Source organism: Moschus berezovskii, chromosome 7 (genome assembly GCF_049115385.1).
Source record: "Moschus berezovskii isolate FMDL1 chromosome 7, NW_MosBer_1.0, whole genome shotgun sequence".
NCBI lineage: Eukaryota > Metazoa > Chordata > Mammalia > Artiodactyla > Moschidae > Moschus > Moschus berezovskii.
The window spans coordinates 16,220,177-16,240,497 of NC_142466.1; the positions used below are offsets into that span (position 1 = coordinate 16,220,177).

The 20,321-nt window shown below is 50.0% G+C and overlaps 1 protein-coding gene and 1 pseudogene across 2 annotated transcripts in view; one reads left to right on the forward strand and one right to left on the reverse strand.

Moving 5' to 3' along the window:
* Positions 1-20,321, forward strand: part of SCARA5 (scavenger receptor class A member 5) — a 136,472-nt gene that overhangs the window by 111,888 nt on the left and 4,263 nt on the right. For both annotated transcript variants that reach the window (XM_055428089.2, XM_088837831.1), the window contains one exon: positions 10,450-10,644. In XM_055428089.2, coding sequence (XP_055284064.1) covers positions 10,450-10,644 — 195 coding nt within the window. The remainder of the gene's footprint in view (positions 1-10,449; positions 10,645-20,321) is intronic.
* On the reverse strand, positions 10,111-10,204 carry LOC129557650 (U6 spliceosomal RNA; annotated as a pseudogene).

Consider the following 20,321-nt stretch of genomic DNA (forward strand, 5'->3'; position numbering starts at 1 on the left):
CCAGACCACAGTTTAAAAGCAATGCCCTCCAGCAGAGCCTGGCTGGAAATTCCTTAGGCTTGTGGAATGGCTCCTGTCCTTCGCATACGGACCACATTTGCCGTGAGTGCAGTGCCCTGTCTGGGCGGCACAGAGCCCTCGTGCTGCAGGCCGGCTGGGGGGCACGGGGAGTTCTTTCTTCACCGGAGAAGAAAAGTTCAGCCTCCTTAAAGGGCAGCCGGTCTAGATTATCCCTGGGGCTCCGCTCTGCAGCTGCAGAGCATCAGAGCCTATTTTCCCAGCCCCGTGTGTTTATTTCTGTTCCCCGCACCCTCCTGTCTTTCGACTTGTTTCGCTTTGGCAGGGTCTGGAAGGCAAGATAAACAGACCTAAAGGAGCTGTGAGATTTCAGGACTATGCCGGGTTGCCCCTCCTCTTGTCTCTTGAGAAGCAGAGTTCCCTGGACTTTTGGGCCCTTCTGACGCAAACCCCAGCAGGGTCTGGGGTACTTAGGGGCTGGTTCTGTTCCAGAGCCCCTCGTCCGTTCGTTCACTCACTCACTCAGCGCCGTTTGTTGATGGCAGCATGCCAGGTTTCTGCCTGCAAGTGGGGCTACGAGTGGGAGCCACAGGGGTGATGAATGCCTGTATTCTCCAGAGCTGGCCATGGAGGGGGAATGGGGGCTGGCTGAGGGAATGGTGCTAGGCTATTTCTCATGTATGGGGCCATGGGTCAGCGAGGCCCTCCTGGAGGAGGTGATATTGATGTGCCTTACAGCGGGGGTCCCCAGCCTCCAGGATCTAATACCTGATGACCTGAGGTGGAGCTGATGTAATAATAATGGAAATGAAGCACACAATGAATGTAATGAGCTTGAATCACCCTGAAACCATCCCCTCCCTCCTCCCAGTCTGTGGGAAAATTGTCATCCACGAAACGGGTCCCTGGTGCAAGGCATGCAGCTCTCTCCAGTACTCTTGCCTGGAGAATCCCCATGGACAGAGGAGCCTGCTGGGCTATAATCCATGGGGTCTCAAAGAGTCAGACACGACTGAAGCGACTTAGCATGCACGCCTGCACCATTAGGAAATAGCATTTTATAAGGCGCCCCCACAGGCCAGACTACAGTTTAGAAGTGATGCCCTGCAGCAGAGCCTGGCCGGAAAAAGGTTAGGGACCACTGCACAAGACCCAGCTACTGTGAAATTGCGTAGCCCAGGCTTGATCCTAGATCTGTCCCCTACAGCAGTGCTTTTAGCCCTGGCTGGACATTTACAACACCTGCCATCTGTTGAGAAATTTCCCTTCCCCACTTTCCCACTGGTTGATCTTTTTAAAAAAAACTTTTTATTTTATATGGGAGTGTAGCTGATTAACATGGCAAGCCACTCCAGTACTATTGCCTAGAAAATCCCATGGATGGAGGAGCCTGGTAGGCTGCAGTCCGTGGGGTCGCTAAGGGTCGGACATGACTGAGCGACTTCACTTTCACTTTTCACTTTCACACATTGGAGAAGGAAATGGCAACCCACTCCAGTGTTCTTGCCTGGAGAATCCCAGGGATGGGGAAGCCTGGTGGGCTTCCGTCTATGGGGTCACACAGAGTCGGACACGACTGAAGTGACTTAGCAGCAGCAGCTGATTAACAAACAATGTTGTGAGAGTTTCAGGTGGACAGTGAAGGGACTCAGCCAACCATATACGTGTATCCATTCTCCCCTAAACTCCCCTTCCATCCAGGCTGCCATATAACATTGAGCAGAGTTCCCTGTGCTAGACAGCAGGTCCTTGTTGGTTCTCCATTTTAAATATTGCAAATATAGCGCCTCCTGGTTGGTTTCAAAGCACTCAGGTGATTCTTAGAGACAGCCCATGGCCAGGAACTGAAGTCCCAGGCTCTTTCTCTTACTCCTAAAGACACGCTTTCCTGCAGCTCCAGAGGCCTGCTGGGAGACAGATGAAAGGCACTTTTCGTGTGGAGAGGGAAATACTTGTTTTCAATGTTCGGCCGGCTCTGTGGTTTGAAAATGAAGGGCCTCTGCTCTCCTCCCCAGCTCCACTTCGGAGCATGTGTGACCCTAGGCATGTTATTTGACTCTTCTGGGACCGTTTCACGTCTGTTCAGTGAAGGTCATAATGACTAACTCATGGAGCCGTTGAGAAGAGTAACTGAGCAAAGCCGTGGGTGAGGCGCTCTGCCCCGGGCCTGACATGCCGCATGCGGGCACTCGGTGTCCATGAGTTCCCTTCATCATCCATCCTTGACTCGAAATCTCTCCCCGGCAGAATCCGCCTTTGTCATCGTTGAGTTCGGGGTAGTTCTAAGCTAGGTGCAGACAAGCCCCATAGGCAGTGGGTAGTTCTAAAGGGTACCCTAGCTCTCAAAACCAGTTCCAAGATGGTAGCTACTGGTTGTTAAATTGTCCTCCCAGGCCCACTGAGAGGCCGAATAATGCAGCTACTCCCTCGGCTATGCTCCCACCAGACGCTAGAGAAAGATATTTGGCATCTTGCCCCCTCAATTATAACCCTGAAACCCAAAGTAAATAGAGTAAAGTAAGGTAGGGAATAATTGGATGTAAAAAACCCTGAAGCCATCCAGAGATGCCAGCGCCCTGTGAGTGAAACCAGATGCAGGTTTTAAAATCCTGCAATGGATTCCCCAGAGACACTGTCAAGTTCCCTTCCATTCCCAGAGGCAGAATGAGCAGCTGTCAGGCTGATACAGAGTGGAGAGGAATGCTGTATATGCAGTGGGGGAGGGGGGCGGGATCAAGGCCAACACTGACATTCAATGCCAAGGCCAGGGCACCTGGGGTAGACCCAGCCTGCTTTGTCTAGGACCTTGCTTTTCCTACCTATATGTCTACAAGCAAAGAGAGCAAGGATTTGTTTTAAAAACAGAATCCCTACATACTAGATTTGTGCTGGGAGCCCCCGAGTGGCCTCAGCCCTGGCTCCACATTCCTAGACCGTTCCGGAGCAGTCTTGCCTAACGAATCACTTCCAGCTTGCATTAGTGAGCAGAAACTTGCTGACAGCAGGAGCCAGTCTTCTGCCGACGCCCCTGTCCCCCTCCCCTCACAGGCTAAGAAGCCAGGAACTGAGCCCTGGGGAGAGCTGAGGAACTTAGGAGGAGATTAATCCAATTGGAGGGCTGAGCCTGCCCCCCGCCCATTTCCCCCACTCCCCAAGCAGCAGGCTTGCTTTGCAGCAAGACTCTGAAGGGTATATCTTGGGGACTTCCCTGGCAGTACAGTGGTTAAGACTTCATGCTCTCAATGCAGGGGGTACAGGTTCGATTTCTGGTTAGGGACTAAGATTTTCCATGCTTCACTGCATGGCCTTTTTTTTTTTGTAAAAAAAAAAGGGATACCTCCCTGTTGGGGCTACTGGTACCCAAGCCATCTTCACAAGTCATGAACATGCCTCAGAGCTGACCACAGGTTGCTGGGCAAAGTGCAGGCTGGTGGGGGGTGGGGCTCACAGTGATGGGTATCCATGATGAGCCAAGTCCTTGACTTGTGCTATTGTTCCCAACCATCACCATTTTCCCCATTGTAAGAAGAGGTAAGTATCCCCGGTCCCATTGGGTCTTTAGTGGAGCCAGAATTTAAACCCTGTTTCTAAGTCCAGAATCAGCCTCCTGCCACTCTCCCCTGCTGCCTTCCCACAGGGATCACCGTGTTTCCCTCCATCTGAGTTCCCCACCCCACTCAACACCCAAGAGGCAAGTAGCTAACCAGCCCTTCGTTGGGTACATGGGATCACAGGTGCTGTATTTGGGCATTTTTGGTAACAAGGACCAGAGACTCACTGGGTCATTTCAAGTAATGCGGTTATATGGTGAGGACACCCAGGAAGACCTCAGAAGACTAGGGTTTGTAATACTCAGGCTTGCAGAGCTTGGAGCAGGAAGGTCTTTAGAATCCAAGACTGTTCTGGTGGCTTCGGGACTAGGGTTCATGTCTTCACTCTAGTGTCTCATGTCCAGCATGGCTTATTCATTCCACATTCCTTGCTTCTTTGTGCTTCTGCTCAGCTCTCTGCTACCCCTTCTAGGTTTCTGCATTATTTGTGGTGGTTTGTTGTTGGTGGTCAGTTGCTAAATCGTGTCTGACTCTTTTCGACCCCATGGACTGCAGCGTGCCAGGCTCCCCTGTCCTTCGCTGTCTCCTGGAGTTTGCTCAAATTCATGTCATTGAGTCAATGATGCCATCCAACCATCTCATCCTCTGCCACCCACGTCCCCTCCTGCCCTCAGTCTTTCCCAGCATCAGGTTCTTTTCCAATGTGGCCAAAGTATTGGAGCTTCAGCTTTAGCACCAGTCCTTCCAGTGAATATTTAGAGTTGATGTCCTTTAGGATCGACTGATTTGATCTCCTTGCAGTGGTTAGAAAAGCCCAAAGACACTATGGTGATTACCTAGAAGTAGCTGCATGTGTCAAACAGTGGTGACATCTGTAACCCACAACTGAGCATGAAGAAGTTGTTGCTAGAGACATCGCCAGAAAATGCAAAGGCTTCTTCATCCATATATCATGTTCTGTGCCTGAGGGGCCACCCTGTTTAACTGAGGGGCTAAGAGCGTACCTGAAGTCTTGCTGCAGGAGGGTGGATGAGGGCCTCATTGTCGATCCCAGGAGTGGCCTGGGTAGTGGGCAGGGTCAGCAGAGCAGGTCAGAGAATGAGGAGGTGGGTTCTATCATCTGGCCCTGCAGCTAGGCAGAAAACTCCCTGCAGGGCTTAGAACTATTGAAGTGCTGGAAAACTTGCTGGCGAAATGATTGAACCCTTTGCTCTGGGAGAGAGCAAGGAGCCTACCCAGCCAGAAAGGGCCAGTCTTCGCTCTGGGTTTCCTATGTCAGCTTCCTCTCCAGTGGTTACCCAGCCAGACAAAAAGTGATGCTGCTGTTTGAGGTTGTGATGGAAGGGACTCTTCTCTGTCTGCTGCCTTGTATAAAAAGGGAGATCCAGGACTTTTCTGGTGATGTAGTGGATAGGAATCTACCTGCCAATGCAGGGGACACAGGTTCGATCCCTGGTCTGGGAAGATTCCACATACTGAGGAGCAACTAAGCCCATGCACCACAGCTCTTGAAGCCTGTGCACCTAGAGCCCATGCTCTGCAACAAGAAACCTGGACACCATGATGAAGAGTAGCCCCCACTCACCACGGTTAGAGAAAGCCTATGCAAAGCAACAAAGACTCAGAAAAAAGAAGCAGAGGAGAACCTGTGACCCCAAATCTGGAGCTGTAGGGGAAACAGAGCAATGAGTGTCCCTGCTATGAGTGGTAACCAGGAAAAACTCTGCCCACGACTTAGTGGCCAAGGGCTTGGGACAGGCTGTCAAGTCAGCAACTCCCCATTCATCCTCCAGGTGTTCAGTGAGGAGCAGCGCTTGGTATTTCTCTTGAGCTTGGGTCTCCCGGAGCAGAGGTGGAGTGTGGGCGGAACTCTTCCTGCAGATAGCAGGGTGGGGAACTGAGCGGTGGTCCCTACTCTCCTCTCCACCTGCAAACCGTGGGCACATGTCCAGGGAGATTCCAGTCTGCAGGGTAAACTGAACAAGAGAACAAGTGTCATATCCTGTTCACTCAGGGGGTTCCCTTTGTGAATCAAACTCAGATATCTACATGGGAACTGCTTGGGCATGGTGGGTTCTTCAGGGTTGCATGTCAACATTTTGCTCAGGAAGGACTTCCTGGGGCTTCACTGAGGTGGAAGGTGAAGAAGGAAGTGGAGACCTCTTGGTCAAGGGCAGCTGTTAAGGGAGGTAACATGAAGTTGTGAAAGCATGAGGACCTTTGCCCCGACCTGAGCCATCCCCTCTGTCTAGTGGCTTAAGAGTGTCTGGGTTTTATGTTTTTAAAATTTTCTTTTTATGTGCACCATTTTTAATGTCTTTAGTGAACTTGTTACAATACTGCTTCTGTTTTATGTTTTGGTTTTTGGGCCCCGAGCCATGTGGGATCTTCACTTCCTGACCTGGGATCAAACCCGAACCCCCTACCTTGAAAGGCCAAGTCTTAACCACTGGACCACCAGGGAAGTCCCAGTGCCTGGGTTTTGAACAATCCGAACCACTGCCCTCCACCTCCCTCTACTGTCCTGTGCAGAGAGAGGCATCTCCTTGACCCCAAATAGCCAGGCACACTCCATGGGGACCACTCTGGGTGGATGTCTAAGGAATTAGCTCCCTGGACTTACAGGAAATATAGTGGGGCATGCGGGGTGGGGGACATTGGGCACAAACCAGGCTGACACAGCCTCGTAGACACCGCCTCTCATTCTGTGGGCCTGACACAGCTGTGGGGTGAGCGCATTTCCCAGTGGTGGTGGTTTGCTTGGTGGGAAAGCATTGCTCTAGGGCAGAAACTGCTGGGAAAAGGCAGAGTTTACACCCTCTGCCCACAGAAACCCAAACCTCTTAGCAAGTCGTGACGTTCATCTCAGGCAGGGGAGGAAGTCGGTGTTGGCGTCATTGGGTGGTTCCCCAAGCGGGTTCCAGAAGGTGGCATGACGGCTCGGCTTGGGAACGGCCTGCCTCCAGCTGCCCCTATACCTCTTAGGGCAAAGCAGGCCAGGCTTATTGTTCGTGGGACTGCCCCTTCAGACTGTCTGAATCCCTCATTGGGGCAGTTAGCATCATAATCAGATCAAATCTCAGCTTATGGTTTTCCTCAGGGAGGTAGCCACAGGGATGTGATCTTGTTAGGGGGAAGAAAGGATTAAAAAATTTTAGCTTAGAGACCTCTAAGTACTGGCGGTCCAGTACTTAAGACTTCACCTTCCCATGCAGGGGGTGCTGGTTTGATTCCTGGTTGGGGAGCTAAGCTCCCACATACCTCGAGTCCAAAAAACCAGAACAGAAAACAGAAGCAATATTGTAACAAATTCAATAAAGACTTTAAAAATGGTCCACATCAAAAAAAAGAAAATCATAGCTTAGTGCTATGTTCCATAAGACGGGGCTAGATCAAAATTTGCCTCATTGATTCTTTTGGGACCTGCAGTGTCTGCTGACCCCGTGGGCAAGGGACTGTGTTCAGCCTCCATTGTAGGGAGAAGTCCTGGATCTGGGGAACCTGGGAACAAGGGACAGGCATCATGCTTGATGATTCAGCTCTGGTGTCTGGGTGTGCGTGGGTTGGGGGATACACGTATCCCCGGGACTGATGGGGGCTGTGACCTTGCTTGGCATGTGGGCAGCGTGGAGCAGAAACAGCCTTGAACTTAACACTCTGAGTCCCGTAATTATGGTTACCGTATGCTTCCAATGTTTTGAAGTTGTCCTGTTTCCAAAATATTCTTTTGCCACTTCCATATACATTAAAGCCTCCTGGGAATTCTAACATTTCAGCATCCAAGTGACACTTTCCAGATTTCCTTCAGCACTCACTATAATCACATGTCAGACCACAACCTTACTTTCTCATGTAGAATGTATGGTCATCGAACCAACGGCTTGCGTTCAGGGTCCAGAACCCCGGGTCGTCCTGCCGAAAGAAGATGTCAGTGAGGGGAGTGAGTAGGAGAGGCTGAGATGTAATAAGGAGGGTGTTGGAAACACTGGTAGCCTTGATACTGACTCTCCATTCAGGCTCCCACCAAAGTCACTGGCCGTGTCCACTAGACAGGACCTGCCCCAGGGTATATGCTGTCTGAGTGCATTCATTTGTGCATGCTTTCATCGGGCCCAGCCTGGGTATGCTGAAGTACCGGGCACTGTATCAGGCTGTATGACCTGTCCTCAGAATCCCCCCAGTGTCCTCAAAGAGTGAACAGGCAACTGTTACATGAAGTGATAAGATATGTCCACAGAAGGGGTCTGGATGGGAATGGGTGACCACAGGAGGCTTTTTTATTTTGCGAGATATGACATCCGAGCTTGAGATTTAAAGGACGTGAAAATGTTAGGCCAGAGTACAGAGCGGGTTTTCTCAAAGACAGAGGGGTCCGTGTTCTCCCTCAGCTCCTTCAGGTCTCCACTCAAGGTCTTCCTTGTCTCCCCATCTGAAATGGCGCCCCCTCAAGCTCCCTTCCCTTCCTTGACTTCTTGTCTATGATGGCACCCTCTACCCACGCCCTTCTCTGTCTCCCCGTCTAAGACGGGGCCCCCATGCTCCGTTCTCTTCCTTGCCTCCCTATCCAGGATGGTGCCACCTGATCCTCCATTCCCTTCCCTGTCTCCCCGTCTAAGACGCTGCCCCCACCCTCCGTTCCTTTCCTTGTGTCCCCATCCACAATGGCACCCTGCGTGCTCCATTCCCTTCCTTGTCTCCCCGTCTGAGGTGGCGCCTCCCCCGCACTCCATTCCCCTCCCGTGTTTCTCTTCTGGTCTCTGCACCATCCCTACATGGCCATAGTTATATTTGAATTTGTTTCCCAGCTCTATGACTAGCCTCCTCCACTACAGTATAGTCCATGAGGGCAGAGACTTTGTTCACGGATCTATCCATCGCTCCTACAACAGGACCAGGCTGCTAACAGATGGTCAGTCACTTAGTTGGCAAGATGAAGAAGTGAATAGAGTGAGCGAGCCTGGCCAGAGCGGAGGATAAGGGGGCATCTCTGAACGTCAGCTGGGCTACCTGTACTGCACCCGACTCCTGTTATTTGGACCTTGAACTCAGCCTCGCCTCCTCTGGGACGCACAGCCTCCTCCTGCCACTCTCCCTCTACTGATGACCCCACACGGAGACTGCCGTTGGCAGCCTCCTGGCCTGGTGTGGCCCACGGCCACTGTGACAGGGTGTTGACAGAGGCGAGGCAGGTCTGGGAGAAATCAAGACGGACGTTTCAGCCTCAGCCAACACACCAGGGCCAGGCGCCCAACTCGGGCCAGGCTGTGTTTGCGGCTGCCGGCTCCAGGTTGGCTTGTCACGACGGCTCCTGGGTGGCGTCTCTGTCTCAGACCTGGCCTCTGAGTCCTGCTGCGCTCATTGTTTTTCATCTGGAGGAGTCTCTGCTCTCTTGCTCATCCTCAGCCTCTTCTGAGAACCTGGCTGGAGCTTATAAACTCATGTGTGAAGAGTAGTCAGGGATGACAGATGCATGAGGTGCTCAGTTGCTCAGTTGTGTCCGACTCTTGGTGACCTGTATGAGCTATCGCCCACCAGGCTTCTCTGTCCATGGGACTCTCCAGGCAAGAATACTGGAGTGGGTTGCCATTCCCTTCTCCAGAGGATCTTCCTGACCCAGGGGTTGAACCCGCCTCTCTTTCATCTCTTGCACTGGCAGGAGATTCTTTACCAACTGAGCCACCAGGGAACACCCCAGCAATCCTCCTGATTGGTATTTACCCAAATGAATTGAAAACTTATGCCTATACAGAAACCTAAACACGAATATTTGTAGCAGCCTTACTCATGATTCCTTCCAATATGCCCTTCATTGGGTGAATGGATAGTTAAACCGTAGTGCATCCAGACAATGGAACATTGTTCGGTGCTAGAAAGAAATGAGCTATCCAGCCCTGGAAAGAGGAGCCTTAAATGCATATTACTACATGAAAGAAGCCAATCTGAAAAGGCTATACATACTGTATGATCCCAACTATATGGCATTATGAGAAAGGCAAAGCTGTGGAGACAGGAAAAAGATCAGTGTTTGCCAGGGGCTAAGGGGCGGCGGTTGGGATGAAGGGATGGAGACAGAGGATTTTTGGGGTAGTGAAACCATTCTGTAGGATACTGTGTTGGTGAATACGTATCATTGTACATTTGTCCAGACCATAGAACAGACAATACCAAGAGTGAACCCTGGTGTAAACTCTTGACCCTGGGTGCTACGACACGTCTCTCTGTGTTCGTAGATTATAACGAATGTACCCTTCTGGAGGCAGGTGTTGATAGTTGGGGAGGAAGCTATTCATGTTGGGGGTGGGGGGTCTATACCTTCTTTTTTTTTTTTAAGTTTTTCCTTTTTTCATTTCATAGGATATCTAGCGTCACCAACTGTAAAGGGAAAATCCAGTTCTCACATTTTTATTTAGTGCTATAATTACTAAATGTGGATTTCACCTTGATCTTCAATAAAGTGATTAAATAATGATCAGTAGTTATCAAGAATTTATGCAATCCATGCTGAAATTTGTATTAGATTTCTACTGTAGCTGTAAAAAAACAAAATATGGAATGCTTCATGAATTCACATGTCATCCTTGTTAGTCTTCCCTGTATCGTTCCAGTTTTAGTGCATGCACTGCCAAAGCCAGCACTGTTCCTGCTTTTCAATTTTGCTATGAACCTAAAACCATTCTGAAAAAAAAAAAAAAGTATTAAAAAAGGTGGAGAGAAGGGAAGGGGTGACACCATGGTTTCTGCTGGCTGCCTGCTTGGCCTTCACTGGAGCCCCAGCCCCCTCCCCATGCCGGGTGACGGCTCGAGCCGGGGAGGGCTCCTGGGGGGCACTGCTGTGTCCAGGCTCGGGGGAGTGACCGTGACCCTGTGTTGCTCCTGGCAGGTGGCGTGGAGGCGGTGATGGTGCGGCTGGTGAACGGCTCGGGCCCGCACCAGGGCCGCGTGGAGGTGTACCACGAGCGGCGCTGGGGCACTGTGTGTGACGACGGCTGGGACAAGAAGGACGGGGACGTGCTGTGCCGCATGCTGGGTTTCCCCAGTGCGGAGGAGGTGCACCGAACCGCTCAGTTCGGACAAGGTAGGGTGCCCACCAGAGGAGAATGTGGGGTGAGGGACCCGAGTCCTAGGCCTGCCCTCCCATCCAGGGTCCCCTCGACGGCAGTCCTACCTAGTGTCACCCAGCCTCCACCTGGATCCTTCCCACCCTGGGGGCTCACAGCCTCCAGCCATCCATCTTCAGACAGTTCTGACCATTAGAACATTCCATCCTTCCCTCAAATTGGACTTCCTTTCTCTTTTTGTCTCCTGCTGGCCTCCACTGTTGTGGACTGAATGTTTATGTCCCCCCAGCCCATCCCTCTCCAGCTAAATCCGTATGGGTTTCCCTGGTGGCTCAGTGGTAGAGAATCTGCCAGCAATGCAGGAGACACAGGTTCCATCCCTGGGTCAGGAAGATCCCCTGGAGAAGGAAATGGCAACCCACTCCAGTATTCTTGCCTGGAGAATCCCATGGACAGAGGAGCCTGGTGGGCTACAGTCATGGGGCTGCAAAGAGTCAGACACGACTGAGTGACTGAACAACAACATATTCATATGTCAAAATCCTGACCCCCAGTGTGATGGTATTAGGAGGTGGGGCCTTTGAGGGGGTGTCCAGGTCAGAAGTGGAGCTCTCATAATGGGACCTTAGTAAAGGAACCTAAGGGTGCTCTGCCAGCTTCCATGAGGACACACAGGAGCCTCCTAGTTGGAAGGGGGCTCTCCCTAGAACCCCAGCATCTGAGCACACAGGCACTCTGATCTTGGACTCGCATCCCCCGAATCCGTGAGAAATAAGTGTCTCTTGTTTACAAGTCGCCCAGTCTGAGCCCATGAAGACAATCGCTCTCACTGAAGTGCTCTTGTGAAATCTGTTGTGACAGCTGGTGGAGAGCAGCCGATTGACCCCAGCGTCCTGGCCTCTGGACTGAAAGGCCCAGTGCGCAGGGGGTTCAAAGGGTCCAGCTCCACAGAGGACAGCCCACCGGAGGCGAGTGCTTCCCACCTGAAGCTGTGCACTGGGTCTCAGCCTGTTTTCTGCAAGGAAAGCTGCCATCTTTGTTTGCAGGAGAAAAAGATGTAGGGAATCAGTCCTTCCTTTTCCATTTTCCGCTCTGATGAGGACTTCTCCCTAATATGTGGAAGCAAAACGTTTTAAGGGGAAAAGTCATACATTCTTTTAGAAAAGCCACACTAGGTCATTTGACTGTCATAGGCAGGGTTAGCCTAAGACTCTTCCATCCTCCCTTGATTTAAAAAAATGTTTGTTTTAAATTATGAAAGGCTGATAACACTTTTACAGGAGACTTGGAAAATACAGAACCAGGTTTATATAGTTCTACTTTATTTTTTAAAGTAGATAAATTAAGATTTTTAGTTGGAGTTTCAATATCAAACTCTCAAAAATGAATAGAACAAATATACAGAGAAGTAGAAGGATATAATAGCTCTGAAAAGCACTGTGAAACCAATTCAGCATAATTAACATTTATACAATTTTCACACAAAAGTCGGATACAAATTCGAGTTCCCATAGAATATAAATTAGGAGACACTGGAACATATCGGGTTTCCCTGATTGCTCAGACGGTAAGGAATCTGTCTGCAATCAGGAGATCCTTCCTTGATGTTTGTATCGTATGGCGTAAGAGGAAGCCCTACAATTGCCACTCAAGCCTTTTATAAAATTAATTTTTACCAGAGTGTAGTGGCTTTACAATGTTGTGTCAATTTCTGCTGCTGCTGCTGCTGAGTCACTTCAATTGTGTCCGACCCTATGCGACCCCATAGACAGCAGCTCACCAGGCTCCTCTGTCCCTGGGATTCTCCAGGCAAGAACACTGGAGTGGGTTGCCATTTCCTTCTCCAATGCATGAAAATGAAAAGTGAAAGTGAAGTCACTCAGTCGTGTCCAACTCTTTGTGACCCCACGGACTGTAGCCTACCAGGCCCCTCTGTCCATGGGATTCTCCAGGCAAGAATACTGGAGTGGGGTGCCATTGCCTTCTCCAATACATATACATACATCCTCTCTTTTATGGGTTTCTTTCCCATTTAGGTCACCACAGAGCATTGAGTAGAGTTCCCTGTGCTGTACAGTGGGTTCTCATTAATCATCTATTTTATGTATAGTAGCCGTAGTCTATATATGTCACTCATGCTAAATCACTTCAATCTTTTCCAACTTTTTGAGACCTATGGACTGTAGCCCGCCAGTCCAGGACAATCCTCTGTTCATTGGATTCTCCAGGCAAGAACACTAGAGCAGATTGTCATGCCCTCCTCCAGGGGATCTTCCTGATCCAGGGATCGAACCTGCATTGGCAGGCAGGTTCTTTACCACTGGTGCCACATGGGAAGCCCTTATATATGTCAATCATAATCTCCCAATTCCTCCCACCCACTCCTCTCTCCTCCTTGGTATTCATACGTTTGCTCATTACATCTGTATCTTTATTTCTGCTTTCAATAGGATCATCTATACAATTTTTCTAGAGTCCACATATATAAAAATATTGTATATTACTGCCACTGGAGTCTTTAAATCAGGTGGTGGGGAGCCAGACTCGATTCTACATTTGCATCAGATTTGCGCTATTAAATATGAATATGAAGTGGCTCAGTTGTGTCTGACTCTTTGCAATCCCATGGATTGTAGCCTGCCAGGTTCCTCTGTCCATGGGATTTTCCAGGCAAGAATACTGGAGTGGGTTGCCATTTCCTTCTCCAGGGGATCTTCCCAACCCAGGGTTCAAACCTGGATCTGCCATGCTGCAGGCAGACTCTTTACTGTCTGAGCTACCAGGGAAGCCCTAAGAGTGAACTGTGCCCGACCTCCCATCATTGTCCAGTAGCTTAGGTCACGTGATCTTTGAGACCTGGGCAGGTGGGCAGGCCAGGTGTTGCTCACAGGTCCGCCGGGGGAAATGGGGGCCTCCTGTCCCACTGCACTTCCTTCTTCCCAGAGCAGCTTCTGGCTCCTTCCATGGGCAGGCACTAGGCTCAGCGCTGGGGTGTGGAGTTGGGTCAACCCAGTCTCTGACCTCAGCATGTTCAGTTTAGGGGGAGGCAGACATGTTCACAGAGTCTAAACAGCATGGGAAGGGCTCGCCTGCCCTGCCAACTGTGGGGCGGGGCGGGGGATGCCCACCTCTCCTGGCAGAGGGTGGGTTGCACCTCAGGTCCAGATGCCCCTCTGACCACAGATTCCCTTCAGGCAGGTGTCCAGACTCCCGACGCCAGTCAGCTCACCCTCAGCCTCACGGAGTCTCCCAGGCCCCCAGCCCCACCATCCATCATCTCTGTTTCTCTTACGGATGTGCTCCCAGGCAGGACTGCAGACCTGTCCCTCCCCTTCCCCTCACCCACTCCCCTGTCCCTTCTCTGCTGAGCCCCTGGGTCCTACAGATTCTCCCAGTGTCGACCTCTTGGGCCCTTGACTCCCCTCTGTTCTTGCCTTAGGAGCTCAGGCTGGGTAGAGCAGTGGCTCGGGGCTCAGGCTGTAGGTCAGATCCTAGCTAGCAGCCCGTATCTGCCACTTACCGGTTGGTGACCTGGAGCAGACTTCCTAACCTCCCCGGGCTTCAGCCCTGCCACTTTTGCAGGACGATGGCAAAGATTGTGTGTGGCAAGCCACAGCGCAGCCCAGTGGTGCACAGTCATTCGCTGCTGGCTGGGGAGCGGGGCCTTCTCCAGGGGTGGTGGGGCTCCTTCCCACGCACCCTGCTCCCCACTTCCTCCTCCGCGCCTTCCTCTTCGGGGCCACCTCTTTCTAAAGTGATCTCCTGCTTGTCACTCCCCTGCCGAGTGCTCAGTGGGTCTTACAGCTCTCAGGATCAAGTCTGGTTTCCTTAGATTAGTGCAGCAAGGTCTGTCCTAAAGTGCCTCGCTCCTCAGTGGAGCATCCTTCAGCCACACGCACCCATATGTGGGCTCTGAGCTCATACAGCTGTTTTCGAGCCCTATCGCCTGCTCTTCCCCAGGTTTGGACTGCCTTTCCCTCCTTTTCACCTAGCTCATTCCTCTTCAGTTCGTTTGCTGTTGTTCAGTCGCTAAGTCGTGTCTGACCCTTTGCAACCCCAAGGACAGCATGCCAGGCTTCCCTGTCCTTCCCTATCTCCTGGAGTTTGCTCAAACACACGTCCGGTGAGCCGATGATGCCATCCAACCGTCTCGTCCTCTGTCATCCCCTTCTCCTCCTGCCTTCAATCTTGCCAGTTAGAGTCTTTTCCAATGAGTTGGCTCATTGGGACGTGATAGGTACTGCATCAAGTGGCTCCAATACTTTGACCACCTGATGTGAAGAACTGACTCATTAGAAAGACCCTGATGCTGGCAAAGATTGAAGGCAGGAGGAGAAGGGGACAAGAGAGGATGAGATGGTTGGATGGCATCACTGATTTGATGGACATGAGTTTGAGCAAACTCCGGGAGTTGGTGTTGGACAGGGAGACCTGGCGTGCTGCAGTCCATGGGGTCGCAAAGAGTCAGACACGACTGAGGGACTGAACTGGACTGAAAGTGGGAGGGAGGAAGGAGGAACGGGAGGAGGGTGTGAGGAGAGAAGGAAGGAAGAAACTTGTGTGCCTGCAGAATCTGCATCCTCCCCGAGCCACGCAAGAGACTGCTGAGCCTGGCATGCTCCTGGTGGTTTGGCACCGTCAAAGTTTTCCTGGCCAGGGCTCAATAATTAAATGATCGAGTCCCTGGGAAAAAGACAAGGAAAGATGCAAGTGAGAAAGACTTGGAGATGATTTTTTTTTTTTTAATTTTAAATTGGTCCAAGAGCTGTTGGAGAGGGAGGGAGTGCAGTTGGAGAAGACGGAGGTGATGGCTGGAACAGGGTCCAGAAAGAGATGGAGGGGGTGAGACCAGGGTAGTGCCAAGGGAACTGGTCCTGGACCCCCTGAGAAAATCTGTGAAACATGCAGACAGACAAAGGAGGTGAGGGTGGGCACAAATGCAGATGGATTTGTAGGTGGGGGTGGGTGGATGGATTGAGCGTGTCCATTCTAATTATATTATTATTAGCATCTTTGCTCTTTTTTTTTTGTTAAGATCAAATTTAAATACCGGGAGGTGGCTTAGTGCAAGGGTCAGCAAATGTTAAAGAGCCAGCCAGAAGTAAATATTTTAGGTTTTGGGGGCTAGATGGTCTGTCTCATAACTATTCAACTCTGCGGTTGTAGCACAAAAGGAACTACAGACGAAAGTAACTGCAGTCTACAAGGTAGTTAGATGGGGGGATGCTGTGTTCCAGTAAAACTTTATTTACAAAAGCAAGAAGTGGGCCGAATTTGGTTTGCCACCTCTTAACTTAGTGGTTCATAAAGTGCACTGTATATGTGCTTCTGTAAGGAACAGGGACTAGACTGGCTGGACATAGAGGTCACTGTCTCCTCCTCCCATAATGACTGTGGGACAGGTTTGCTGACCTTTCTGGGGCCTCAGTTTTCCTTTCTCTTGCGTATCTGTTTGACAGCTGTCCTGCCTGCCTCTGTGTGGAGCTCTGATGGCAGCCCTTAGGATTCAGTTGTAACTCATGCCTTCTGTTAATATTTCTCTAAATAAACACGCAGCAGTTCAAATGTTAGTTCCATGAAGCAGAGACTTTTGGTTTTTCTTGTTTTGTTTTTGTACCGTTTTTAAAGGTTACTTTCCCTTTACAGCTATGACAAAATATTGGCTCTAGTCCCCACGTTGTACAATACATCTTTGTAGCCTGTCTTGCATCTAGTTGTTTGTACCTCCTAGTTCCCCATCTGTGTGTTGCCCCTTCCCCTTCACTGGTGCCCACTAATCTGTTTTCTGTACACATGCTTTCTTTGGTATAGTCATTCGTTTGCTGTGTTATCTTAGATTCCTCCTGCAAATGGTATCATAAAGTATTTGACTTTTCTGACTTATTTTGCTTAGAGTGATACCCTCCAAGTTCATTCGTGTTGCTGCAAATCGCAAAGTTTTGTTCTTTCCTGTGGCTGAGTAGTATCCCATTGTCTATATAATATATACCACATCTTCTTTGTCCACTCCTCTGTTGAGGACACTTTGGTTGCTTTCCTGTCTTGGCAACTGTATAATTATAATGCTGCTATGAACATTGGGGTGCATGTGTCTTCTCAAATTAGTTTTTGTTTCATGTGGATATCTACCTGGAAGTGGGATTGCTGAATCATATGGTAATTCTATTTTTCGTTTTTTGAGAAACTTCCATACTATTCTCCACCAATTTATATTCTTACCAGCAGTGGGGGTTTTTTTCCAATCATTTTCTGTTCACTAATGTAGCCCAAACACCCAGAATAGCTCTGAGCATGGAGTAGATGCTTAAATATTTATTGAATGAATGAATGATGAGAATAAAATAAAATCTCTGCTTACTCATCCCAACCATCCCCTCACATTCCAACAGCCCCTAAGGCTCCAAGTGTCAGAAGACCTGGACTCTGGTCCCAGTTTTGCCTCCGTAAGATAAAACCTCACCGTGTAGCTTCAGTTTTCTGACTCTAAAGTGGGGAACAGAGAACCCCTTTCCTGTTTCCTAATGGTGCTTGTTATGGATCTCACAGAGAGAACCAACATGGAGGAGCAGACCTAATCTAGAGCAGGGCTCTCAGACTTGCAGGCATGTTGACTGGTGGAGATCCTGTTAAGATACAGTGTGTTAGTCGCTTCAGTTGTGTCCGACTCTTTGCGACCCTATGGACTGTAGCCTACCATGCCCTTCTGTCCATGAGATTCTCCAGGCAAGAATACTGGAGTGAGTTGCCGTGCCCTCCTCCAGGGGATCTTCCCAACGCAGGAATCAAACCCAGGTTCAGGTTCCTGTGGGCCCAAGACTCTGCATTGCTGATGAGCTCCCGGGTGATACTGACCTCCTGGTGCTCAGGCCCCACGATGACTGTCAGGTGTCAGCCCTCGTAGATGTCAGCTGACACGGTGATTGGTGTCTGGATTCGTGAGAGTTCTAGCCTCTCTGACACGCAGGGAGCAGGGATGATCTGCGAGTTCATTGGCCCCTTTAGTGATGTCCCAATAACTGCAGATGTGAGTACTGCTGATTTAACAACCCTGTCCTCCTTTTATTAGCTCTTCCATGACTGAACATTAGCCTGAACTCCCTAGCCTAACCCCAGCTTGAGTTTGGAGTTTCGTGACCCTGTGTGCGCATTAGGACTGGTAACCCTGGTCCTGTTTTGTATTTGTCAGTCTCCTTCATTTGTGCTTTATTTGTTTTGGGTGTGACTAATCCCACGGAGCTCTTGGGTCTGCAAACTTTTCCTGGGTAATCTGTAAACTGATGTGTTTTCCAGGAGACATTTAATCTGAGAATTTTTGCTCAGCCTCAAAGGGCTTATTGTGTAAGAGGCACACTGTATCCGGCCAGGGAAGAGGCTGTGATGAACAAATAACATTAAAAAAGACAGCAGAAAGAGATCTCTCCTCCCAGCTCTGTCCCCTAGTTGACTGCTTGGCAATCCCTCGAGCCGATGCTGAATATCTCAGCATAACGAAGATATGTCCAAACCACTAAGTCCTTGCAATCAATTTGTTGTTGTTCAGTCGCTCAGTCATGCCTGACTCTTTGTCACCCCGTGGACTGCAGCACGCCAGGCTTCCTTGTCCTTCACTATCTCCTGGAGCTTGCTCAAACTCATGTTCATGAGTCAGTGATGCTATCTAACCATCTCAGCCGCCCCCTTCTCCTCCTGTCCTCAATCTTTCCCTGCATCAGAGTCTTTTCCAATGAGTTGGTTCTTTGTATCAGTGGCCAAAATATTGGAGTTTCTTACTGGGCAGCAAAATGGTTTAGTTGTTCCCTGGATGCTCTTTGTAAAGGGACTTCCCATGCAGTCCAAGGGTGAGTGACAGGTTTAAGGATTTTAATACTCAAAGGGTCGGACATGATTTAACAACTAAACAACAATAATACTCGACAATTCTCTAAAAGGAGAGGTGGTCTGGGTGCTGAGAGATGGGACAAGGAGGCATGGTGCTAGGATCAGATGCTAGGATCCCTGAACTGCTTTTCATGTAGAGTTTTGGTGCATTTCAAAGCCCTTTAAAATACAGGAACTATTGCTTCATTTGGGCTTCCTTCACTGTGGTTCAGCAGTGAAGAATCTGCCTGCCAAGGCAGGAGACTTGGGTTCAATCCCACAGTCACGAAGATCCCCTGGAGAAGGAAATGGCAACCTATTTCAGTATTCTTGCCTGGGCAATCCCATGAACAGAGGAACCTGGTGGGCTACAGTCTATGAGATTGCAAAGAGTTGGATACTACATAGCGACTAAACAACAACAATTACCTCGTTTAACTTGCCCGGATTGACATGGTAATATTGGAACGCAGTTTCTGACCTTCAACCCCATGATTTCTGGTACCAGCTCTTGAACGCAACAAGTAAGTTTACCCAGTAGGCCCTCAGTTTACTTAGCTTCAGCACCAAAAGTCTGACGTCCTGGGAAGCCCTTCCCACTTTTACAACTGAAATGGTCCTCCTGGAAGGGCTGAGACTGGAGATTTGCCCTACTTGTTGTAAAGCCCTATTTCTTCTGCATCAGTGCTTCTCAGACTTCAGTGCAGGACCACCTGGTTCAAATGTTGATTCTGGTTCAGTAGGTCCTGGGCAGGGCATGAAGCTGTGTATTTTTAACAAACTCTGATGCTGCTGATCTAGGGCCACACTTTGAGTAGCAAAGCTCTAAGCTACTGACTCCATGGAAGATAGGAGCCCTGAAGCTCAGGCAGCATTCCAGAGGGCTCCCAAGTGAGCTCCCACCATTAAAGACGTGGCTTGGCCATCAGCCCAGAGAACCCACCGAAACATGGTTGATGGCCCTGCCAGTTCAACAATGGGGGCTCCAGGTGACTTCTCCCCTCTCCGCTGACCCCTCTGACCCCAGACAAGCCCTCTCCGTTCCCTTGAAGCCTCACCCAGCTGCCCTGTTCCCTTGATGTTCATTGAAGACCTCAACGCCAAGTCTGTGTCTCTTGAGACTCGGGTACAATCCTGGGAAAACCAACTAAAGGCTCCCTGTATGGCACCTTCAGACCATCAGGTTGGTCCTCCTAAGAGCTGAATGAACAGGGCGGGGTGAACAGGTGGGCAAAACTCAGCTGGATTGTCTTCAGTTCAGTTCAGTTTAGTCGCTCAGTCGTGTCTGACTCTTCGTGACCCCATGAATCACAGCACGCCAGGCCTCCCTCTCCATCACCAACTCCCGGAGTTCACTCAGACTCATGTCCATTGAGTCGGTGATGCCATCCAGCCATCTCATTCTCTGTCGTCCCCTTCTCCTCCCACCCCCAATCCCTCCCAGCATCAGAGTCTTTTCCAGTGAGTCAACTCTTAGCATGAGGTGGCAAAAGTATTGGAGTTTCAGCTTTAGCATCAGACCTTCCAATGAACACCCAGGATCGATCTCCTTCAGAATGGACTGGAAACAGATGGGTTGTCTTAGGGACCTTGTATTTTGGGAACTGACCTAGTTGATTATGGTTACGGACGCTTCCACCCGTCATAACATATGTGTCTGGTGATAATGTTAATTTCTGAGATCTGCTGTCATTTTAAGGACCACTGTTTGGAGCTCATTGTGTGAGACCATCAGCTTTAAATTTCAAAATACTGGAGGTGATATTGACACTGAGATATTTGGTTATGGGGTGCTGGATCTGTCCAAGTTAGATCTCTCTGACATTGTCCCTCTGAT